The sequence below is a fragment of the Hemiscyllium ocellatum genome, chromosome 17, assembly GCF_020745735.1.
Source record: "Hemiscyllium ocellatum isolate sHemOce1 chromosome 17, sHemOce1.pat.X.cur, whole genome shotgun sequence".
Taxonomy (NCBI): Eukaryota; Metazoa; Chordata; class Chondrichthyes; order Orectolobiformes; family Hemiscylliidae; genus Hemiscyllium; species Hemiscyllium ocellatum.
This window is the reverse complement of record NC_083417.1, coordinates 54,090,036-54,116,459: the sequence shown is the minus strand read 5'-3', so window position 1 is coordinate 54,116,459 and position 26,424 is coordinate 54,090,036. Positions and strand designations below refer to the sequence as shown.

Sequence of the window (26,424 nt, the reverse complement as noted above, 5' to 3'; positions counted from 1 at the left end):
ACAAAGAATTGTCAAACACTTGAGAAAGCTATACCTTCAGAACTTGATCAAAGGAACTTTATTTAACCAGTTGAGACAGACATATTGTGCTCTGACACAAACTATGCATCAGCTTTAGTGCTTAAACTGCTAAACATGATAGATCACCACAAATTTAGAACTGCACACAACTTCTTTGGCATTCATATAAAACAATGCACAGGCATGCAGCGGACGGGGCCAAGAGGGGGAAATGCCATATTGACAGCAGTGATAAAAATAACATTCCATTAAGGTAAGACGACAAATCCAAATAGCTTGTTTCTTTATTTAGAAAAAAAAATTAAATAACAACAGAAAATTTAATAATTCAGTTGATGGTAATAGGTTGCATTTTAAATTCTTCACTCCAATGGAGAAAGGAAAGAACATAGAAGATACAGTGAAAGAAGCAAAAAGCTTAACGGTTTTGAGGTCTTTTAAAGAATTACATCAGTTGGAGTAAGAGACACTATGGTTATTTTAGTAAACTCCAGAGAATATACAGACTCAGTCACTTCAACCTCTTCTCATAGGACTGTCCCACCATCCCAAGAATCAGTCTGCTGCACTCTCTGTGGCAGGTATATCCTTCCTCAAGTAAGGGGACCAAAACTGCAGATTGTGCCCCTATAGCCCTTTTGCAACAAAGGCCAAGTTGTCGCTTGCCTTCAATGCTTGCTTTCAATAACTTGGGGACAAAGTTACCTTGACCCCTCTGGACAATGATACAACCCCTCACTCTTTCAGAAAGTGAATAACCACACACTTGTCTGCACTACAGCCCATCTTCCATGCACTTGTGCATTCTTTCAGGCTGTCTAAATCTCCTTGAAGCCTCTTTGCATCCTCCTCGCAACTCATACCTAGTTTTATATCATCTGAAAACGCAAATATTATAATGGTCCCCACATCCTAATAATGGATATATATTTTGAACAGTTGGGAGCCGAGCACTGCTGCTTGTGGCACCCCACTGGTCATAGCATGTCAACCTGAGAATGACACATTTATTCCTACTACTTTCTGCCTTTTAACCAATCTTTAATCCATGTTTGCATATCACCCCCAAACTAATTTGGTTTAATTTTGCTTCAATATCCTTCTGTGTAGTTTATTAAAAGCCTTCCGAAAATCCAAATACAACACTTCAACTGGTTACCCCCTTATTGATTCCGTTAGTCCTCAAAACAACCCATCAAGTGTGTCAAACATGATTTTCCCTTCATGATTCAACGCGGATTCTACCTAATCATAGTTATTTTTCAATATCCAGTAATCTCATCCCTTTTAAAAGATTTTTCTCTCACTACAGATTTCAGCCTCATAGATTTGTAGTTTCCCGGTTTTTTTCTCTCCCTTCCCCTCCAATCTTCTCAATTCCAGGCACTGCTGCAGAATCAATAAAATTTTGGAAGGTAATCATTAATGCATCCACCACCTCTGTAGCTTTTTTCACTTTTTGATTCCTGGGGATTTATTAACACCCAGTAAAAAAAAAGTAATAGTATTAGAAAAATTAATGGGATTAATACTGTTGCTTCTTTCAGTTCAACACTCTCACTGGACCCTTGGGTCTTAATTATTTCATGGAAATTTCTGGTTCTTCCTCGGAGAAGACAGAGGCAATACTTAATTAGCTTTTGTCTCATTTCTCTATCTGCTATAATAAATTCATATCAATCCATTTTTGTCTCTAGGTATTTCACATTCATATTCTATTCTTTTTATCAATTTCTTGGCCTTCCTTATCCAAATGCTAACATTTTCCCACCATCAGACTTAAACCTTCTTTTGGCAACTTTACAAGCCTCATTTGATCTAATATTATCTTTAACTTCCCTTGTTAATCATGGCTCTCTCATGTTGCCTGATGAGTATTTTTGCTTTATCGGAAGGATAGTCGTAATCATAGAGATGTACAGCATGGAAACAGACCCTTCGGTCCAACCCGTCCATGCTGACCAGATATCCCAATCCAATCTAGTCCCACCTGCCAGCACCCGGCCCATATCCTACCAAACCTTTCCTATTCATATACCCATCCAAATGCCTCTTAAATGTTGCAATTGTACCAGCCTCCACCACTTCCTCTGGCAGGTCATTCCATACACTTACCACCCTCTGTGTGAAATGGTTGCCCCTTAGGTCTCTTTTATATCTTTCCCCTCTCACCTTAAACCTATGCCCTCAAGTTCTGGACTCCCCGACCCCAGGGAAAAGACTTTGCCTATTTATGCCCCTCATAATTTTGTAAACCGTTATAAGGTCACCCCTCAGCCTCTGACGCTCCAGGGAAAACAGCCACAGCCTGTTCAGCCTCTCCCAATAGCTCAAATCCTCCAACCCTGGCAACATCCTTGTAAATCTTTTCTGAACCTTTTCAAGTTTCACAACATCTTTCCAATAGGAAAGAGACCAGAATTGCACGCAATATTCCAACAGTGGCCTAACCAATGTTCTTTAAATACTAGCCTTTGCCCAGCAACCATCAAACGCATTCTTCCAATCCACCCAGTCAATTTCTTCTTCATACTTTCACAATTGCCAGTGATTGGATTTGAGACCTTAGTTTCAGATTTATATCCTTTTCAAATTTAAAGAAAAAATTCCATCACACTATGATTACAATTGCCAAAAACCTATTTTATAATAAGATTATCAATTATCCCTTTCTCATTGGATAATACTAAAATAGCCTGTGCCCAGCTGGTTCCTCACCATATTGATCCAGAAAGCTACCTTGAACACATTCCAAGAATTCTTCCCCCATAGCATTGGGTAAATCTAATAAGTACCAATTGAAACATAAATTTGAACCCTATGATTACTGCATCCTCCTTGTTCAAGGCCCCTCTAATTTCCTGATTTATACTGTGTCCTACATTAGTACTACGGTAATTCACTCCCACAATGTTATCTGCCCCTTGCTACTCTTAACTCTACCCAAAACACACTACTGTTTTTCAAATTGGAGAGTCAGGCAGAATAAAGGAGCCCAAGCAATCACTGTCCTTTAGGATAATGATGGACTGTAGGACTGTTTGAGCAGTGGATATTAAATATAAAAAATAACGTGGATACAAGTATCTCAGGAGAAAGCTGTCAAACTACGATTCTTAATTTTTCTTCCATTAAAGATTGTAATCAGTACAACTCTCTTCCCAGAGAGGGGACATTGAATATTTTTATGAGTGAGATAGATATATTCTTCACTCACAAACGAGTCAAAAGGAATTGGGGGTAGAGAGGAAAGTTAAATAACAATCAGATCAGCTATGATCATATCAAATGGCAGAGACGGTTAGAAGGTTTGAATGGTCTACATCAGTGAATACCTTTGGTGACCAAGATCCAAAAGAACTTGAATAGCTCAAACTAGATTCCAGATGGAATTTTTGTTCCTGGTTCAGGACAATTTCCAGCTCTACTGAACCAACACAGGAGAAAGTGCACAAAAGCTAGAGATATTGTTCTAGGGTAGCATGGTTCCCTAGGTGTCTGACCAGCCCACCCTAAAACAAATGCAGAGTGTGTCGGATGTAGGAATTGGCTGTGCACAAGGTCCTCACTAAGGTAATGTAGCCAAACTTTTAAATGAATAAAGCATAATATTTTGTTACAATCTTCATCCTCACATCAATCCTCCTTTGCCTGAATGACACACAGACTCCACAGGCCCATCCATCCCATCTCATGTCCTCCATTCCAACATTCCTCCGTTGCAACCAATACCCAGTCACCCGGTAAGCCCAGTCCAACCTGTGTCCTTCATACGCCACATGCATATTCCTTTTACAAATTTTAGCCTCCACTCTAACTTGTGTCTCTCCATTCACTCTCTCTGACCATTCAGCCCTCTATATCAAGTTATGATTTTGATCAGCCCTTTTACCAACCATATTCTCCATGGCAACCAATGCCTATTGCCCAAGCCATTGCCCTTATAGCCTTGATGACTTATACTATCCTTTGTCGTTATCACTTAGCATGGCAATTCGTCCAGTATTCACTTCAGAAGGACATGCAAGTATCTGTTATGAATGAGATTTTAAAAACTAAAGTCTATAAAAACATTTACTACATTTAACTCGCTTCAACTACATAATCCCTTACAACAACAACATTCCATTCAACTGCGCAATCCCTTATAACAAGAAACATTGGGATTCCAAGTCCCACATCAAAAAATCTGAAAGCACTTGAAACTGTCAATTAAACTGAAATGTCTGGCACCCAACTGCGAAAATTAACAATTGTGAAACCATCAGGATTAGGAAGAATGAGACAGCAAACAATTCTTTTGGAAACGTTACTTGAGTCATATTTTCAAAGGCTTACAGGGCTGGAGTTTAAAATGTTTTGATACTAAATTGTACCCTTTGGAAGTTACTTTTGTTCAGTCCTTTTGAAACTTACCTTTGACAGTCGCTTTTGACGAGTTCTTTGAGAGTTCCAATGAGCTTGACAGTTAATATGCTTATCCATTTTCTTATACTATACACAATCATGCTTACTTTTAATATTTCCAAAGGAAACCTCACCCTCCCAAAGGTGTCCCCAGATGATATCCGAGGAAGGGTCACTCAATCAGAAATTCAATTCAATCTCCAGAAAAGTGTGCAATCACTCAAGTACTAGACATGTTGTGACATTACCTTCAAGTTTTAAATATTTATGACTGTTAAAAAACATAGATTGCTTCCTTGATTAACAATGTAATTTCAAAATGAAATTCATTAAACAAATGCAATTTGACTCATACATATTATACTTGAAGAGTTAGTTCAATGTGCACCAGCTAAAAGATGCACCGCAGCAACACTAACATTTCTTTGGCAGCATCTTCCAAACCTGTGACTTCTACTTCCCAGGAGATAAAGAGCCACAAGTGTTTAGAAACAACATCACCCACAAATTTCCCTGCAAGTCACACAACATCCTGATTCAGAACTTTATAACATTGTCATTGTTGGCAGATAATGATCCTAGAACTCTCAGTATAACACCATTAGAAGTGTACGATTAGAAGGACTGGAGTGGTTCATCACCTTCTTAAGGGCAATAAATATTGGCCTTGCCAGTGGTATCCACATCTCATGAGCCAATGTTTCCTTTCTCCTTCATAAGCTTAACTTGGTATCCCTCAAATGCATCTATGATGTAAATGGTGAGATTTAAACAAGCATAATTCTTAACGTTATTTGATGAGTGCTCAGATTTTTCTGGTTTGACAGTTATTTTCCGGAGGGTTATCTGTATGTCAGCAGTTAATAATTAGCTTGCACGCATTTCTGTCAGCATAGTGACTTTCTTTAATAACGTTTTGAAACCTGGCTTCAAATTGAATGGGTTTTGTGCACTGTTAATGGATTTTTGTTCATTTAGATTGCTTTGCGACCCAGCATTATAAATAATGGGGCCTCAAGATTTGTTGGAGAGTTCTAGAAATTGTTTTCTTAAGGCATATGCCTACTGCTGAGAGAGAAAGACATGTAGTTTCACTTTGATACTGCAGAACAGAAGTGTAAAGTCCTTGGAAAAGGATGGCTACGTAGAAACGTGCTCCTGAGAAGGAAAAGCTTTAAAGCAAACAAGGTTACTTTAAAATGAAGAGCAAAACATTAATTCCAAGTTAGAAGTGTTGAGATAAAACCCTGAAGATGTTATTTAAAGTAGCGTCCATTTAAGCAGTGCAAGGTAGCTTCAGGAAGAAGCTACCAGCAATTCTAGTCTGAAACCGATCAAGGCATTAGATTGGGGATTCCATCTCAAAAAAAACACTATTCTATCAAGTCTAGGATCTGACTTTTCCAGTAACAAAAAAATGGGGTTCATAACATTTACCATTCACTTCAACTGCTTCCTGTGATAGAAAGTTCCATATTTTTGTCAGTCTCTCGGTTAAAAGTTTCCTTAGAAATCCCTACTTGAAATTTTGGTGTCTATCTTCTTTGATGGTCCTTGGATTTGCTCTTCTCCACAATTAAAGTCACTATCAAAGCTCATTGGAATTTTAACGACCCTCAGGATAAAACCCTCAGCCTTCTCTTTTCAAGGGTTTGTATTCGTCCCATGTGGGTATACGCTTGGGGTTTAGTATCATTTAGTATCACCCAATTAATTTGTTACTTGTATGTCAATTCTGTCTTCTTGCAATATGTTGCACTGTTCCTCTCAGGAGTGACTATCCAGCTCTCAGCACTCACTGCCACCACCCAGTGCCATTTGTCTAACTGTCTAGCCAACTGAGCTAGCTGAACCCTCAGTTATCACTTACACCTTTATGTGGATGGAGATGCGCTATTGATGACGCATCTGACTACCAATCCCTCCTGCCCAGCACTATTCCAGGGATCACTCTACAAGTGAGTTGAATCCAGTTGAAAGCCTTTGCAAGCCCATGACCAAAGGAGCACCAACTGACCAGACGATCTGTAAACAAAATGGGTGCCCCATGCGTAGCCAGTAAAATTACAATCTCTTCAAGAAATGCCCACTAATTATTGATTTATCAATAATTGCTTCAATCATCCATGGTTTCCAGGCACATTCCTCTTACCTCTGCACTGAGCCTGTGGGAATTGTAAAAGCAAACACAACACATGGGGGAGCCAGCATAACGCTACATTTTTTTCCTAAATTTCCTGACCATAACTACCACCTCCAAGGAGCTAGAAAAGTTCTGCCACAAGTAGTTTAATTGTGATTCACATTCAAAATATTAAAAGAGTAGTGAATCCCAAACGTCTTTCTCTATCTTCACGAAAGTGGATAGGTAATCTTTGTGCAGAAATAAACTTTGCTCAATGTCTTGCTCTCAATGTTGGATTCATGGTACATTATTATGCTTCTATTTTTTATCACAGAAGAAATTTTCTAAGATCATTACTATAGCTTGCTGTGGACTGCAATAATCACCAAGAGATCACGATACCAGACAGATAAGAAACACAAAGGCTTCGTTACAATATTGAAATTATTCAATAAAATGCTGATATAATCGTGCATTTAATTTCCTGATAATTTTCTTCTTTCTAAAACTTTACAGAATGCATTGTTTTCATGTCACTTACCTCCCCTGAGTAACTGTATTTACCCTTCAATATCTGTCTATATAATCGGGTACGATTATCATCTTCAAAGGGCATAGTTCCACTTAACAAAATGTAGGACACCACACCCAATGCCCACATGTCAACAGAATTTGTGTAAGGCTTCCTCACAAGAATTTCTGGAGCAATATATTCTGGGGTGCCACAGGTGGTCTTCATAAGACAGTCATCACCTTTCTTTCGAGTGCTTGCTAATCCAAAGTCTGTGATCATAATTTTGGAATCAGCACCTGGGTGATAGTACAGCAAATTTTCTGGTTTCAGATCTCTATGTGTAATGCCTAGGATATGCAAATATTTAACTCCCTCAAGAACCATTTGAAGCACTCTAGTAGCATCTCTTTCAGTAAAGGAGCCTTTGGCTATGATCCTGTCAAAGAGTTCACCTCCAGTTGCTAATTCCATCACCATATAAACTCTCTCTTGTGTCTCAAATACTTCAATGAGCTGTATAACATTGGCATGTCTCACTCTCCTGAGGACGTTGAGTTCAGATTCACACACTTCTCTTCCTTCCTTGTACTTTGTCTCAATCAGTTTTATTGCATAAGGTTGTTTAGTGCTCTTGTGCTCCACTCTGACCACTCTACTAAAACTCCCACGACCAATCAGTGCCTTGATGTCATATTTTGCAGTCACTCTGGGGTCAAACTTTGCACGGTATTTGGCCACTTTATTTCTTCTAGGATCATTCTGCTGGTCCCAGTGTCCAGTTTGCTGGTACACATTAGTCTGATGAGGTGGTGGCTGGCCTGTCTTACCTCCACTCTTGATGGCGTCATATTTAATAAAGTGCTTGTACTTATCATGGTGTTGGCCAGTATACGGTTCCACAGTTTTAACTAGATCCAAATGAATGTTTTTAGGGGGCTCAGGCAGCACTTTGCTTGTCCCACAGCCCATCACTTTTTGTTGTTAGTGAGCCAGGAAGGCATCTTCTCTGTTCATTGTTCCCTTTCTTTTCATCCACTTATACAGTTTCCCTTTCTCTGCCAAAAGAGAAAACAAAACACAAATTTCAAACCACTTCTAATAGAGAATCATTCAGTTTTTATAGAAAGAGAGCATTCAGCACTCCACACTAGTCATCAAACATCAATTTATTCTAATATTATTTTCTGCATCTGACCCAGAGTCTTGTACTATGGTAATTGAAGTTCTCAACTAAATAGTATGACACAATGGCTCAGTGGTTAGCATGGCTACCACCCGGCACTAGCGACTCAGGTTCAATTCCAGCCTCGGACAACTATCTGTGTGGAGTTTGCATATTCTCCCTGTGTCTTTGTGGGTTTTTGCTGGATGCTCTGGTTTCCACCAATAGTCCAAAGATGTGCAAGCTAGGTGGCTTAGCAAGGCTAAATTACCCATACTGCTCAGGGATGCATAGATTAAGTGTATTGGCTATAGGAAATGCAAGGTTACAGGGATAGTGTAGTGGGATGCTCTTTAGAGGTTTGGTATGGACTTGTTGGGCTGAATGGCCTGTTTCCACATTGTGGAGATTTTATTACTTGAATGTCTCAACTGCTCTCTCCTCTCCCACCTTTTTAGGCACTGAGTTCCAGATACAATCTTCTGGGTGATTTTTTCCCCTCACATTCCCTCTAAACCTCCTCTTTTCCTTAAAACTATGGCCCTAGTTATGACCCCTCCAAGGGGAAAAGTTTCTCCATATCTACCCTGTCTATGCCCTTCAGAACTGTGTACACCAGATCAGATCCATCTCACCTGTCTCAGCCTTTTCAGCTCTAAGGAAAGCAACACCAGCCTATCTAGTCTCTCTTCTTAGATGAAGTCGCTTCAGCTTGGTCAACACCTTAGTGAATCTCTTCTGTACCATCCAGTGCAATCACATCTTTACAACTGTGTACCAGTTACAGTTGTGGATTAGAGGTGCTGGAAGAGCACAGCAATTTCACTGCACTTTGGATGCTGCCTGAACTGCTGTGCTCTTCCAGCACCACTAATCCAGATCTGGTTTCCAGCATCTGCAGTGATTGTTTTTACTTCAGTTACAGTTGTGGCCTAACTCACGTTATATACAGCTCCATCATGATATTTATGTTTTTATACTCAATATAATAAAGGCAAATATCCCATGTACCTCTTGACCACATAATCTACCTGTCCTATTGCCTTCAAAGATTTTCGAATATGCACAGTGAGATATTTGATCGATCCTTTGTACTGCCTACAGTCTTATCCACTTGTACCCCCTTGCCAATATCATACTTTGCATGATATTTCGCCACTTGATTTCTGCTAGGAATATTCTGCTGGTCCCAGTCCCAATGAAGAATCCAATACTTGCTGCTGACAAGTCAGAAAGAACATCCTCCAAAGCGATTGCAACAAGAATCGGCTTTCACTTCATGAAGAGATTGGCAATTGTGAAATACGGTGTTTAAAAGCTGAAAAGGTGAATCATTTCGATGTGCAGTCAAAAAAGGCAGAGAGGCGGTGGACCTGAAAAACTGATCAAACTTTCGCACCCCAGCCACAGCTAACGCTCTGGAAGATGAATCCTGTAGCCCGGGCGGACCCTTCCCCAGAGTGTGATCCCGCCACAGCCCTCACCTGACTCGGCTCAGAAGCTCTTTTCCAGCAGGCCCTGCTGCACTCCTGATCGCGCTCATGCCAGCCTGAGAGACTGGGCCGCGGTAAAGCAGCTACAGCCTCACAGCTGCACGCACTCCAAATCCCAGCATCCTCCTGAACTCTCCCTGATCTCACGCACACGCCGGCGCGCGATGACGTCACTTCCGCGCGGCCACCGGCCGGCGCTTCAGGGGGTCGTCATAGCAACGTCAATCACTCGGCCTGCCTCCTCTCTGGACATTTACCTTCATATTCCATTCATGGGAATGCGAGCAGCACGGACAAGGCCAGCCAGTATTTAATACCTTTCAGAAATCGAACTGCTGCAGTCTTTGAGGGCTATCTTCACAGCGCTGTCCGGGAGCGAGTTGTAAGATTTTAGCCTCAGTGACAGTGAAGGGATGGTGATGTTGATCAAAGTCAGGATGCTGTGTGCCTTGGAGGGAAACATGTGTGTTGTTCCCAAGGGTCCGTCGCTCTTGTTCCTACGGTTGGGGTCAAAACGTATGGTGCTGGAAAAGCACAGCCGGTCAGGCAGCATCCGAGGAGGAGAGTCGACGTTTCGAGCATAAGCTCTTCATCAGGAATATGCATTTTCAGCAGCACACTTTTTGACCTTGACCTCCCGCATCTGCAGTCTTCACTTTTTCCCCTACAGTTGGTGCAGATCGAGGTTTTGGAGAATGCTGTTGAAGGTCTAAGTTGACACAATGCATCTTGTGGGTGTTGCACATAGTTGCCACTGGGCAATTAATAACATTGGTGGAATAATTAAAATCACAGATGCTCAAAGTTAAAAATCACACAATACCAGGTTATAGTCCAACGGGGTTTATTTGGAAGCAGTAGCTTTCTGAGTGCTGCTCCTTCATCAGGTGGTTGTGGAGCAGAAGACACAGAATTAAGTAAAAGTTTGCAATTTGATGTAACTGAAATTATATATTGAAAAAGACATTTAGAACGAACATGTTGGTTTCAGTTATTTCATCTAGCTATTTGGATACAGAACTGATTCAAAGGTAGAAGACAGAGGGTGGTGGTGGAGGGTTGTGTTTCAGACTGGAGCCCTGTAACCAGTGGAGTGCCAGAAAAATTGGTGCTGGGTCCACTATGTTTCATTATTTATATAAATAATTTGGATGTGAGCATAAGAGATATAGTTAGTACGTTTGCAGATGACACCAAAATTGTAGAGGTTTATAAAATCATGTGAGGCATGGATAGGATAAATAGACAGTCTTTTCCCTGGAGTGGGGGAATCCAGCACTAGAGGGTATCGGTTTAGGATGAGAGGGGAAAGATGTAAAAGAGACCTAAAAAGCAACATTTTCACGCAGAAGGTGGTACGTGTGCAGAATGAGCTGCCAGAGGAGGTGGTGGAGGCTAGTACAATTGGAACATTTAAAAGGCATCTGGATAGGTATATGAATAGGAAGAGTTTAGAGGGACATGGGCCAGGTGCTGGCAGGTCGGACTAGATTGGGTTGGGATATCTGATCAGCATGGATGAGTTGGACCGAAGGGACTGTTTCCATGATGTGCATCTCTATGATTCTATATGTAAATCGCAGAACATTTACAAGTTATATTCTCAAGTGAATTTAACAACTGGCGTCATGTCGGCCCAGATAATGCATTTAAGGTGTGAGCATCCCTGTGTGAGACAGTCTGACCTTTGTGGCACAGACAGATTCTAATCTAAAAAATGGATTTACAGAATCTTACATTGGTTCATGCAGTCTTTGAGCAAAGTAAAATGTAATTCTGCAAGTACAAATTCACCCCACAAACGAATATGTGTGTGTGTGGTGGTGGGGAGTTATGAGTGTCTGTGAGAGAGTTTGTGTAATGTGTGTGAGTGTGAGTGTAAAGGGGCCAACACCAGCATCTCCAAATCATGGGTGCTCAAGGAATGCTCGGAGGGGTGGGGACAGGGTAGCACAACAATACCTGGAAATTAAAGTACTGGTCATATTGGATCACTGTTCCGAGGTTTACAAGACAAGTGGGACCAGTACGCATCATTCACATGTTTTTACTGCTCTTTGCTTTCTCTTCTGAGGGGTCAGATATTGCAGAAATTTATGGGTTAGAGGACACTACAGACATCAGCTATTGAGTCATTGCACGGTGGCACAGTGGTTAGCACTGCTGCCTCACAGTGCCAGAGATCTGGGTTCAATTCTCACCTCAGACAACTGAATGTGTGGAGTTTGCACATTCTCTCCATGTCTGTGTGGGTTTCCTCTGGGTGCTGCGGTTTCCTCCCACAGTCCAAAAATGTGCAGGTTAGGTGAATTGGCCATTCTAAATTGCCCGTAGCATTAGGTGAAGGGGTAAATGTAGGGGAATGGGTCTGTGTGGGTTGTGATTCGGCAGGTCGGTGTGGACTTGTTGGGCCGAAGGGCCTGTTTCAACACTGTAAAGTAATCTAATCTTAACCATGAGACAATGTAAGTAAAGGGACACAAGATGACAGGTGAATGGAATTGAGTGCAAGTTAGGACAGAATCTTTGGAAAATACATTGTGGAAAACCAGCCAGGAAGTTGGTATTGGAACAGTTAAGTCCACAGGTAACAAAAACTTAAATGATGGTTTCAGCAACAGATAAGTTGAGGCAGGGTTTGAGTTGGGTAATGTTATAATCGTAGAAATAGGTGGTCTTAGTGAAGGTGCAGATATGTGCTTTGAAACCCACCTTAGTGTCAAATGTGACACCAATGTTGTAAGTTAAAAATCAGATACCAGGTTATAGTCCAACAGGTTTATTTGGAAGTACAAGCATTCGGAGTGCTGCTTCTTCATCAGGTAGCTAGTGGGGCAGGATCATTGCACACAGATTTATAGTAAAAGATGAAAGTGTCATACAACTGGTGCAATGTATTGAACAAACCTAGATTGTTGTTAAATCTTTAATCACATAGAATGGATTGCAGGTTTCAATTCATTAATATGTAAAGCCAAGAACTTCTTTCAAGTCACATTCCCGAGATAATTTAAGGTTTTATAAAAAAAGGTGACATCTCAGCACAGACAACACATTAAAGGTGTGAGGTTAGAGTCTGTTTGTATTTCAACCTTGAGTCAGACTGGTGCCAGTTCCAAAGTAGGAATTTATAGTATGCCACATGGATTGACTGCCTACAATTTGTGTGCTTTTTGAACAAAATAGAATATATGTGCAAATACAAATCTGCAAATAAACTTGTTGGACTATAACCCAGTATTGTGTGATTTTTAACATTGTTCACCCCAATCCAACACCAGCACCTCCACGCCATTGCTGGAAACAGTGTAATTCAGAGTTTCTAGTGAGAGGAATGCCATTGGTAAGCTAGACAGTGAAGTTTATGGTGGGGTCTGAAAATAATATGGTCCCCTCCATATTCAATTGGGAAACATTTCTGTTCATCCAATCCTAAATAGTGGACAAGCAGTCTGAAAACTAAAGATAATGGAGGGACTGTGAGTAGACATTGTTGGAAATATCTATCATCAGGGAAAATTTGAAAATAGATGCAATATTTTCGGATTATGTTGCCGAGGAGCGGCGTGTAGATGAGACTGGGGAAAGCAACAAGGATAGGTCCTTAGTGCACATGAGAAAAACACATTTTGAAAGTGGGAAAAGAAGGAACAGGTGATTCTCTGGCAATGACTAGATAGATAAAAGTGGAATCAGAAGAACTGTTGAGGCACAGTGGTAATATCCCTACCTCTGAATAAGGAGGTCTGTGTTCAATTCCCACCTGCTCCAGTGTTGTGTAATAACGTCTCTAAACAGACTGATTTTGAAAAAAATTGTATCAGGTGACTACAGTTTCAGCCAGCTGAATGAAGTATAGGTGCATTGATAGAAAATTATGTAATCATTCTGATAATAGTTTTATAATAGTACTGTTACTAGATATAGGAACAAGTAATAGCTGTGGGAATATGGGTTCAAATCGCATTGTGGCAACTTAGAGTCATAGAGATGTACAGCATAGAAACAGACCCTTTGGTCCAACCCGTCCATGCCAACCAGATATCCCAACCCAATCTAGTCCCACTTGCCAGCACCCTGCCCATAACCCTTCAAACCCTTCCTATTCGTATAACCATCCAAATGCCTATTAAATGTTGCAATTGTACCAGCCTCCACCACTTCCTCTAGCAGCTCATTCCATACACATACCACCCTCTGCGTGAAAAAGTTGCCCCTTAGGTCTCTTTTATACCTTTCCCCTCTCACCCTAAACCTATGCCCTCTAGTTCTGGACTTTCCCACCCCAGGGAAAAGACTTTGTCTATTTATGTCCCTCATGATTTTATAAATCTCTATAAGGTCAACCCTCAGCCTTCGACATTCCACGGGAAACAGCCCCAGCCTATTCAACCTCTCCCTATAGCTCAAATCCTCCAATCCTAGCAACATCCTTGTAAATCTTTTCTGAACCCTTTCAAGTTACACATCTTTCCGACAGGATAGAAACCAGAATTGCATGCAATATTCCAACAGTGGCCTAACCAATGTCCTGTACAGCCGCAACATGACCTCCCAACTTCTGTACTCAATACTCTGACCAATAAAGGAATGCATACCAAACGCCGCCTTCACTATCCTATCTACCTTCGACTCCACTTTCAAGGAGCTATGAACCTGCACTCCAAGGTCTCTTTGTTCAGCAACACTCCCTAGGACCTTGCCATTAAGTGTATAAGTCTTGCGAAGATTTGCTTTCCCAAAATGCAGCACCTTACATTTATCTAAATTAGCCCATTGGCCCATCTGATCAAGATCCCATTGTAATCTGAGGTAACCTCCTTCGCTGTCCACTACACTTCCTTTTGGTGTCATCAGCAAACTTAATGACTATACTCTTATGCCCACATACAAATCATTCATATAAATGATGACAAGGAGTGGATGCAGCACCGATCCTTGTGGCATTCCACTGATCACAGGGCTCCAGTCTGAAAAGCAACCCTCCACCACCACCCTCTGTCTTCTACCTTTGAGCCAGTTCTGTATCCAAATGGCAAGTTCTCCCTGTATTCCACGAGATCTAATCTTGCTCACCAATCTCCCATAGGGAGCCTTGTCAAATGCCTTACTGAAGCCCAGAATTCACATCAACCGCTCTGCTCTCAACAATCCTCTTTGTTACTTCTTCAAAAAACTCAAATCAAGTTTGTGAGACATGATTTCCCATGCATAAAGCCATGTTGACTATTCCTAATCAGTTCTTGCCTTTCCAAATACATGTACATCCTGTCCCTCAGGATTCCCTCCAACAACGTACCCACCACCGACGTCAGGCTCACTGGTCTATAGTTCCCTGACTTGTCCTTATCACCCTTCTTAAACAGTGGCATCACGTTTGCCAACCTCCAGTCTTCAGTCACCTGTGACTATCGATGATACAAATATCTCAGTAAGAGGCCCAGCAATCATTTCCCTAGTTTCCCACAGAGTGCTAGGATACACCTGATCAGGTCCTGGGGATTTATCCACTTTTATGCATTGCAAGACATCCAGCACTTCCTCCTCTGTAATATGGACATTTTGCAAGATGTCACTATCTATTTCCCTACATTCTATATCTTCTATCTCCTTATCTACAGTCAATACTGATGCAAAATTCTCGTTTAGTATCTCTCCCATCTCCTGCGGCTCCACACAAAGTCCACCTTGCTGATCTTTGTGGGGCCCTATTCTCTCCATAGTCACACTTTTGTCCTTAATGTATTTGCAAAAACTTTAACTCTACTTGCCAAAGCTATCTCATGTCCCCTTTTTGCCCTCCTGATTTCTCTCTTAAGTATACTCCTACTGCCTTTATACTCTTCTAAGGATTCACTCGATCTATCCTGTATATACCTGACATATGCTTCCTTCTTTTTCTTAATCAAACCCTCAATTTCTTTAGTCATCCAGCATTCCCTATTCCTACCAGCCTTTCCTTTCACCTCATATACTTTCTCTGGACTCTCGTTATCTCATTTCTGAAGGCTTTCCATTTTCCAGTCATCCCTTTACCTGCGAACATCTGTGCCCAATCAGCTTTTGAAAGTTCTTGCCTAATACCGTCAAACTTGGCCTTTCTCCAATTTAGAACTTCAACTTTTAGATCTGGTTTATCCTTTTCCATCACTATTTTAAAACTAATAGAATTATGGTCGCTGGCCCCAAAGTGCTCCCCCACTGGCACCTCAGTCACCAATTAACAACTGATCTGGCATCAATTGCTGTGTATGGCTCCTAAACTCTACAACCCTTTGAGTGTAGAAGTGCCTTCTAACATGTCTCCTGAACAGTCCGGCCCCAATTTTACGACCATGTACCTTAGCTCTAGAATCTCCAACTTCTGGAAATAGTTTATCTTTATCTACCCTGTCTTTTTCTGTTAATATCTTGAAGGAGGGAAATACACAATGGCTATTAAGAGAAAGTTGTACAATCTCTGTAGTATCTTGAAGAGGACTCTATCCTTCTATTTATGGTATACTTCCTAATCTACTTAGCTTTCTCCTTCAATTGCTCCTGTATTATCAGTCTCATACACATCTTTTATTCCTTTGATTATATATCCCTTTTGTTTTCTCCCACATGTATCATTTCATCTGGTTAACCATCTCCTGCTTACCACCTTCGCACTTCAAAGATCATTTTATGTCTTTTCTTGTGTTTGTGGTAGTTACATGTTTTCCTTTTCTCTTGATCTGTCCTTTGTAAATACACTTACTTAAGGACACACAAATAAGGAAGAGTAGGCCCCTGAGATCACAGCTGATCTGATAGTGACTTCAACACTGGCTTTCTGCCTACTCCAGTACCCTTTCACACCTTTAGTCAAGAACCATCTAACACTGTCTTGAAAATATTTATTGATCCTGCCTATAACACATTTTGGACAGAGAGCTCTACAGACTCACAACCCTTTGAAAAAAACAAATTCTTCTCTTCATCAATAATATTTCACTTCCGAGAAAGAATTTATACCTGAAATAGCAACAGGTTAATGTTTCCTTAACAGATGCTGTCTGACCTACAGAGTGTTTCCGACATTTCTCAGAGACGGTGTAAGGCTGATCAGATTAATGAACTCGTGCTGTGTTGTGATATTTGTCATATTAATTATGTATAGGCTTACCATTGTGCATAAAGGAGCTGCCAATTACATATTCTAGAGTCACTTGCCTTATTTATTCTCCTTTCCAGATGGATGTCTTCGATGGGCCATTATCTGTTTCTAATGATGTCAATCGAAATGTATCTGCTTCTATTTATTGTTCCGTTCTCAAGATTCTGTTATTTTTATTTTTTCTGTCTCCATTAATCTTAACAACCATTCTCTCTTACTCCTTAAGTGTTTCTGGACTTCTCTAAAGCCTCTTAACTTTATCCTTTTCTACTGAATTCCAGCAACTGCTGGTTCTTCCTGTGGTCTCCTGCCACATAACTTCATCAACATATGTCCTGGATGACACCAAGTGCGACATTCCCCAGGCTCTTGAATGACTAGTCAATGTACTTTATATGTTTTTTTGACCCTTTAGTAGGTAGCTAGTGAATGCACCATAAGACCACTCCTTTATTCTCCTGACCTTTGATGAACTAATCAATGCCAGTTGCTACCCTAGTCCATGAAAACAGTGTCCTGCATAAGTTGCTTTTCTTCTCTCCAGGCTCCTGAACATCTGATCAGTTTGTGATTAGAAAATAAACTGACTGAAGCTTATTGATAGTCAATCTATCAGCTTGGTATCAGAATCAATAAATTCAGTGACCATGCGCACAGTACTCAGCCTAAGGGATCAAGTGGAATTCTCGGACTCTACAAAGTATTTTTGGAAGCCCTGAATTGCATTCCACAGAAGATTTCTATTTATAGCAATTCCACCAATCTTGAACTCTTAGATATTCATTCATTTTCTGGGTAAATACATGAATCAATGAGTCATGAATTGTTTTTAATAGGAATATGATTTAAATATTCACTAAACAAATTAGTTGCCTAACTTCTTATTTGAAACTTGCCAGATTTGCTAAACATGTGCGACAGTTCCATCCACATTGTCAATGTTAGCCATTTTCTTTCAGACTGAATTTTTGAAAGTAACAGGCAGATTATCTTTTCAAAAGTAATATGTTGCTTTCAGTAACATGTGGTAGGAACTCCCAGTGGCTAACCTGGGCTACTCAGATAAATTAAATGTCAAATCTCTGAATTTTAAAACAACCTTTTCAGCAGCTCTGTAAAGCTCCCAGTGCTATTCAACAAATCTTAAGGATCAAAAGAACTTCACGGTTTATAATGTTACACTCCACAGACAATTCCGCAATAAATACGCTGTGTTTTACAACTAAATCTCAAATCTGCCTCCTTCCAGTGAATCCTTTTATTTGTTTGACTTGTTATTCCTTGTCCAATTACATTCTTGTTGCAAATTCATCTCATTAACTGAAAATACATTGTTTAACCATTGATGCTGGCAATTCTTCTGAATCAAATTGAAGTTTTTTTAAAAAAAAATCAATGCAACTAGCTGACACAGAACAATGTAGCTTGTAAATGTTGTATTCTCAGCAGGTATGAGTTTTACCAGAAAGAGGTACTTGGGGAATGGAGCATAATGATTCAAGGTGAACAAGACAAGGATTCTTTTTTAATGGAATAATGAAAGATGTAATATTTTGCTGAACAAAATATATTTTTATCAAAAAAATCTGCATTTATTAGCAACATCAACATGAGAAAACCATTTGATTGTGTTCATTTGGGATCAGTATGATTTAGTGCAGAGAATATGATTCAGATAAATCACCACATCTTGTTACTGATTACATATCAGTGAAGTTGATAGATAAACTCTGAGAGTGCCATAAATTGTGTTACTATGGTTATGGTGGAAGATATATATAACATACAATAAATGTAAGATGGCAGTGGAGTAGGGCTTCTGAGCCTGAGGCTTGCCTGCTCCATCTTTTCATCTCTTTTCTTGTTTTATTCTCTCTTTTCTCGTTTTTGTTCCCTTCTATTTTCTTTTACTTACCTCTTGGTGAGGAGCTTCGTTGTGGCAACGGCATTGGTGGCAGCAAGTAGGCCAGCAGCATGGACTTGTGGCAGTGGCATCGGAGACACTTTGGATTCCCAGTGGCTTCTGCATCATCAATGCATGGCTGCTGTGAAGGTGAGTTTAGGTTCACAGTGGGATCTGCTTCCAGCACAGATATATGGAGGTGGCAGCAAAGACAGGTTTGGGTCGTTATGAAACCTGGCAGCATCATCAGCAGCTGCATCAGCGAGGTGGGCCCGAAGTCGACTCATGGCAGCTATGAAATCAAGTTTGGTCTGGTTTGGTAACCAGCAGCATCAGTGGTGTCTGCATGGGCGAGGTCCTAGCAAGGACTTACAGTGGTGAGGGTATCGGTGGAGGCAAGACATTACCAAAAGAGTGGCAACGTCTGTTCTAGCGTCAGCAGTGCAGTGAAGGGGACCTGTGCCTGACCACCAGGCCCATGACCCATGACAGAGCACTTAACAAGAAGGACTGTAAAGTTAGACACTTTCTTTATTTCTTCATTTTTCTTGCCTTTATATTCTGTGTTAGTTTAGTTTTGTAAGTTTAACAATGACATGAAAGGTGGTGACATGATACAACACTTTTCACTGTATTTTGAAACCAGGTACACGTGACAATAAATAAATCAAATAAATGTAAATATTTACTAGTTAACGTGACTCTCAATTACAAAAATAACTTGTATTTATGTAGTAAAAACGTCCCAAGGCATTTCACAGGAGTGATACTAAATAAAATTTGACACCATGCCATAAAAAAAATACTAGGACAAAAGATACGAGGGCAGATGGTTAAAAGCTTAGTCAAAGTAATAGGATTTAAGGTGGAAAGTGGTAGAAAGATAGCAAGCCAGCAATGTTTAAGGAGGTAATCCCAGAGTTTTAGAGCTAGGTAGCTGAAGACTGGTGGTGCAGTTAAAATGGGAAATTCAGAAGCGATAAGAATTAGTGAAGGGCAAAAGAGTTGAAGTTTGTAGGGCGGAAGAGATACAAGTTGTATACAGTATTGGGCTGAAAGAGTAAGTACTGATGACTGCCACAAGCACTATCCAGTATGATGATATAATACGGATTTGTGAGTGAAACAATTTAGGATTTGAAAGGAGTGAGATCCCCTCCCACACTAAGGCAGAGTTTGCAGTAGTATTCTATTAACTAAGCACAGAAATATTTAGACACTCCTTGATAAAATTTCTTTAGCCTTCACCTTCTTTTGCCTCGTCTGCATCTTCATTCCCCTTCCCTTCCTTCTGTTACTTGCCTCATCCCTTATTTCTTGACCCTTTCTCGTTTGCTCCATTTACTTCCCTCCCCTCAATTGGTGTTGATGTAACATAAAACATTACAATGCAGTACAGGCCCTTCGGCCCTCATTGTTGCGCTGGCCAGTGAAACTGATCTGAAGCCCATTTAACCTTTACTATTCCATTATCATCCATATATTTATCCAATGACCATTCAAAAGCTGTTAACACCAAACCAACAACTTTATTATTTGTATCTGTGAGATAAATTTTCAGACTTCCCACCAAGCAGAATTGGGGCAATAGCACCTCAAAAATAGTGGCCATTAACTAACAATCTGTTGTTGCTATTATTGGAGATTATGACAATCAAGGTGGCTAGCATCAGAGAAAATACCTTCAAGACGTATGTTGGATGACAACTTCATACACTGTGCTTCCAAAATGTATAAAGTAACTTCATCATGTTCAGAGATTGCATGCCATTAGAGAGACAAAGAGAAAGATGTTGGAAAAAGCTACATTTGCTGATACCGAGAAGCATGCATAGTGGCAACAACATCTCTGAAATAGATTGACATAAAGATTAATAAAAACCTAACAAATATTTAAAAATTTTTTAAAAAGTGTGTGTGAAAAAAAAGAAACTTCAATAAAGTAGGTTGTTTTTCATTTTCAAGTATTGGCTTTATATTGTACTTGCATGTTAAAAATTCAGAGGTGAGGATACGCAGTCAAAATTTATCATCAAATAACTGGTGTCAGCAGACCTCTCATTGGGAAAACAGTGAGCACAGGGCCAGTGGCGCAATGGATAACACATCTGACTACAGATCAAGCGAATGTTGGTTCAACTCCGACCTTGCTCAGGAGCAACACAAGCTTTTGAGGAGGTCATTAGGGCCGATTGCCTGCCCCTCTTCTGTGGTTATGTCAGAGGCCAGGTGTCCCTGGAGAAGGAGCACATGGTGTCCACCAACACCCTGGAGATTTTCAGAGAAAAATGGGCCTCGCAGGGAATGGAGTATATGATTTTCCCCTCCAACACTATTTTGATTTAATCCCTGCCCTCCCCTTCACTGTTTGATTACGCAGCATTGCCCTTTAAGAAGGGCACTGCTTGTCACTGGCCACTCTGGTGTTTCCTTTCTTCATGGTGGTGGATATAAATAAAGATTTACACACTTGTTGTTCTTCACTGTATCCGACACCTGTGACATGGGTGCTGGGGAAAAATAAGCACTAGCTGTTAGACGGTAGTGTGGGGGAAAGTTTTAAAAATGAACAAAAAAGAAGACAAAATTAAAACAAACTTAAAACAGACAACTGTGGATACTGGAGTTCTGAAACAAAAACAGAAATTGCTGGAGAAACTCAGCAGATCTGGCAGCATCAGCAGAGAGAAAAACAGGGTTGTGATTTTGTCCAGTAATCCTTCGCTCAGAACACTTTCTCCGGTACATTCTGTTTTTGATTAAATCAAACTACTTTCATTCCGATCAGATCGAGACATGGAAAGAAAGACACAGCCTATCTATGTTTTACTAAGCTAAGCAAATTGAGATCAAAATACCAGATGTGAAGACTTCTCAATTGGACAGTTGGACAGATCTGCTAAAAACCAGATTATTTCAAGGTAGCCTAGATTACTACCCAGCAAAAAGAATTAGTTGTTATGAATCTAGACCAGACAAGAGATGGTTCCAGCAGAAATCAACATTTACAATATAGTGACAGCAGTGGGATAAAACTGTGAACTAGTGTACAGATTTTAATCGGACAGAGCTAGCATGAAAAACATTCAGCTAAATGTAAATCATAGCCATCAAGGGGAAGAAACAGGCAAAAGATTCCAGACAGAAAACTTTGAGTGTATTTTTAAATATTCAGCAGCTTAGAAGCACAAGTGGGCGGCACGGTGGCACAGTGGTTAGCACTGCTGCCTCACAGCGCCACAGATCCGGGTTCATTTCCCGCCTCAGGCGACTGACTGTGTGGAGTTTGCACGTTCTCCCCGTGGGTTTCCTCCAGGTGCTCCGGTTTCCTCCCACATTCCAAAGATGTGCAGCTCAGGTGAATTGGCCATACTAAATTGCCCGTAGTGTTAGGTAAGGGGCAAATGTAAGGGTAGGGGTATGGGTGGGTTTCGCTTCGGCGGATCAGTGTGGACTTGTTGGGCCGAAGGGCCTGTTTCCACACTGTAAGTAATCTAATCTAATCTAATCAAAGTATTATCAGTTTCTGTGGAAAAAGCAGCATCAGTCAAAAGTTGAAAGAACTATTGCAATACTAAGTCTGTTTGTAAAAGCTTAAATCAAGTAGAATCAGTGAAAATTATTGAAAAAGATGGTAAAGAGCAATCACAACCTCACCAAAGCTGCAAGTGGAAAAGTCAGTCATAATTTTGGAGCAATATCAAGCACAATATGAGTTAAGTCCCTTAGCGGAATGTTGAAACAGCTTGTATTTAAAAGGAAAATTCTAAAAGGAAAAGCAGCCCCATTCCTGATGAAGGGCTCTTGCCCAAAACAACGATTCTCCTGCTCCTCAGATGCTGCCTGACCTGCTGTGCTTTTCTAGCACCACACTCTCGACTCTGATCTGAGCAACTGCAGTCCTCACTTTCTCGAAAGGAAAATTCTCGGCTAACAAACTAAAATAAGCTTAAAATGTGATACTAAGCAAATGAACACTGTGATCATTGCTTAAAATATCACAAAAAGTTGCAAGAAAAATATTTGTGAAAGAAAGACACTTGAAGAAAATTGGAAAAATAGCAGCATAAACTGACTAATCAGATTCGCAAAACTGAAGGCAGAGGAAAAATGATTTAAAAGTAAAAATCCACTTCTTGACCTTGTAGCCTCTCGTACTCAACATTGACTTCCATAACTTTAGAGCCTGAATACATCCTTCCATATTTTTTAAACCGATTCCATTCCTGGTTCTCTCATGCATCGCTTTCAGCACTGCATTTTCACCCATTCCTAGTCCCATTATCACAATACATGGATTGCTTTCAGCACAGCTACCCATTCTCTCCTATTCTAAGCCATGATTGTCACTTATTCAGCTACTCTTCTATTTGGTTTACTATCAATAATCCCATGTCTGCCTACCCCTTTCATATCTTTCTCTATCCGGGCTTCATCTCCACCTATCCACTCACCTCCCACCTCCCCGGCAACCTTAACCAGAAATGCCACTTTTTCCTAGCTGCTATCAGTCCTACTGAAAAGTCATTGGACTCAAAACAATAACTCCCATTTTTTCCCATAGGTTCTGCAATTTCTGCTTTTGTTACTTAAAAAAAGTAAGCAACAGATACTTTTTGACAATATTGTAAAAGCACTTGATAATTATTTTACATTAAGTACCAATCACACAATGAAGGGAGCAAGGTTTAATCAAAGAATACAACTTCTAGATAAATTGACATCTTTATTGTTAATATTTGTTGACATTTTTATACATTGTCAGAATTTTGTGATTATGGTGATTTTCAAACAGAAGTAATTCAAGACCGAATTGTTATCAGAATTTATAATACATCTCTTTCAGATATGTTACAATCAAAATCTCTATCTGGAAACAGCCAATCAGATAGTGGTAGAAGCTGAAATTTGAAAACAGCATAAGACAGTAATAGAAATAAAGCAAACCTAGCTCAAGAAGCTCCAGACTTTGTCAATTCTCTAAGGTTAAAAAATACAAAATACCACATGATCAACCATTATGAACTTCCATTAAACCCTTTAATGTGAAAAGTTTCTGTTCTAGATGTGGTGTTAAAAAAAATAGAAACGGAAGCAATATCCAGCTTTATTATGCCAATGCAGTTTTTGTAAGGAAATGAGACATTTCAGGGAATGTGCAAAAGTCAAAACAACCATTCAATCACAGAATAAAGAATGCTAAGGTGCATAAAAATTAATAACATGCAACAAACATCTTCGGAAGGAAGGCAAAAGTGAGTACTGCACATGCTAGGGATTAGTGTCAAGAATGTGGTGCTGGAAAAGCACAGCAGGTCAGGCAACATCCAAGGAACACGAAAATCAATGTTTCGGGCAAAAGCTCTTCATCAGGAATGAGGCTCCCAGCATGAAGGGCTTTTGCCTGAAACGTCAATTTTCCTGTTCTTTGAAAGGAAACCCAGAAAACAAAGGCACATCTTCATGAGAACACACATTATTATCTGTGATATCAGCAGGCTAAACTAATACCAGCAAGCAGGATTGGTGGCAGTAAATGTACCCAAGCTATCCCAGATGGTTTCAGCAGAAAGGAATATTTACAATAATGAGCTCTATGGCTGCTCCGACCATTATCAGGTGAACAAGAATTATACTATGAGGAGAGACTTAACAATTTGTGATTGTATTCCCTGAACTTAGAAGTTAAGGGGTGATATGATTAAAGTTTTTAAGAACTTAAAAGGAACAGATAAGTCAATAATGAGAAATTGTATTTGCCAGCTGATGGGTCTCCAGGAAGGATTTCTAAACCACAATGGGGATGAACATGGAGATGGTAAGCTTAACAATTCAGACCACCAACCAGCATACTTATTTGCCAGCACCATCCCAACCCATTCAGGCCACTTTTTAAACAGGTGGGATGGGAAGAAGAAAAAAATGGCAAGTGAGAAACAGGAAGAGAATGGTTCAGCCAAAGAGGATACCTAAGTCAGGTTATTTTCAATTCAGTCTAAGTGAGCCACTATGTATCTCTATTTCCCAAGAACCCTACTTCCTCCAGCCTGGAGATCAGTTAGGCAATTTGCTGTATCTGTTGCCCATGTCCTTCTAGATAGAAGTGGTTGTGAGTTTGGAAGGGCAGTGTATCTTGTAGATAGTATGCACTGCTGCTACTGAGTGCTGGAGGGATTGGGTGCTTGTGGATGTGGTGTCAATCAAGCAGACTGCTTTGTCCTGAATGGTGTCATGCTTCTTGAGTGTTGTTCAAGCTGCACCCATCCAGGTAGGTGGGTGTATTGCATCACCCTCCTGAGTTGTGCCTTATCTCAGAGAATAGCAGAAGAAGGGCTTATGCCCGAAACGTCGATTCTTCTGCTCCTTTGATGCTGCCTGACCTGCTGTGCTTTTCCAGCAACACATTTTTCAGTTCTATATATCACAGAATATCAGCCCTTGTGTATATCTACCTTGGCATATCCTATTGGAGATACCTTGTAAGTTCTGACCACAACTTGGCGCAATTGTAATTTCCAGTGACATGTGCAGATGGAATTCTTTTATTTCTTGTGTAAAGCATTCAGTCCTTTGTCATGATTTTTCATTAAAGATTTTGCCTTCACAATTCCCAAATGGAAAGCTTGATTCTGCCTCTAATGCCACAATGTGACCACAGGGTGGCTCTGCACCAGCATTGCTCACAAATAGGGTTGATAATTTTCTTAACTAAAGTAACCTTTCAAAAATATTAATAACATAACATTTTAAAGTTGTTCTTTATGTTGTTCAATAGTCTCCTAAATGCATTGCCAATTAAAAAGAATTCCCTTAGGCAACAGAAGGTTTTGGTCCCCAGCATATGCCCTCACCAAAGGTTTAGTAACATTGCACTTCAGAGTACATCCTTGAGGGAAACAATCCTGGCCTCTCCTCAAATATATAATCCTGAACCCTTAGTGTACAAATGCACACACCCCCATCGTGCCCCAATACAAATCGCTGGCAATCACTCACTAACTAGTATGAGTGTCCACCTAGGAAATTCCATTTCTCTGGTAATAGGTTCTGTGGATTCTTCTATGGCTGAGGATCCCAGTCTTAGAGCCTAATCTTCAACCACAAACTTGGCAGGAGTTTCCAGGAAATTGAATTAGTCCTGGCATTCCTTTACAAACCGAATGTCTCTCAGTATCAGTCTCCCCCCCCCTCCCCACCCCACTGGAGTAGAATCCTGTCTCTCAGCACTCCTCTCCAGGTCCACCACATTGAGAAACAATTCTTGGCTCTTAGTATAGCTCCTCTTCAACCAAAACTGAGTCATGTGCCAAACCACTGATCAATTCCTGCAACCATAGAGTTATAGAGACGTACAGCATACAGCACTGAAACATACCCTTCAGTCCAACTCGTCCATGCCGACCAGATTTGCCAGCAATTTGCCCATTTCCCTCTAAACCCTTTCTATCCATGTACCCATCCAGGTACCTTTTGAATGTTGTAATTGTACCAGCTGCCACCACTTCCTCTGGCAGCTCATTCCACACATGCACCATCCTCTGCATGAAAAGTTTTCCTTTTAAATCTTTCTCCACTCACCTTAAAACTATGTCGTCCAGTTTTGGACTCCCCCACTTCAGGAAAAATACCTTGTCTATTTACACTACCCATAGCCCTCA

General features: G+C 40.4%; 1 protein-coding gene across 1 annotated transcript in view; it reads right to left on the bottom strand.

Moving 5' to 3' along the window:
* Positions 1–9,837, bottom strand: part of pskh1 (protein serine kinase H1) — a 46,715-nt gene extending 36,878 nt beyond the window's left edge. Inside the window, exons 1-2 of the mRNA XM_060838178.1 lie at positions 9,714–9,837; positions 7,095–8,122 (exon numbers count right to left, since the gene is read on the bottom strand). Coding sequence (XP_060694161.1) covers positions 7,095–8,036 — 942 coding nt within the window. The 5' untranslated portion in view covers positions 8,037–8,122; positions 9,714–9,837. The remainder of the gene's footprint in view (positions 1–7,094; positions 8,123–9,713) is intronic.
* Positions 9,838–26,424: the final 16,587 nt, after the last annotated feature.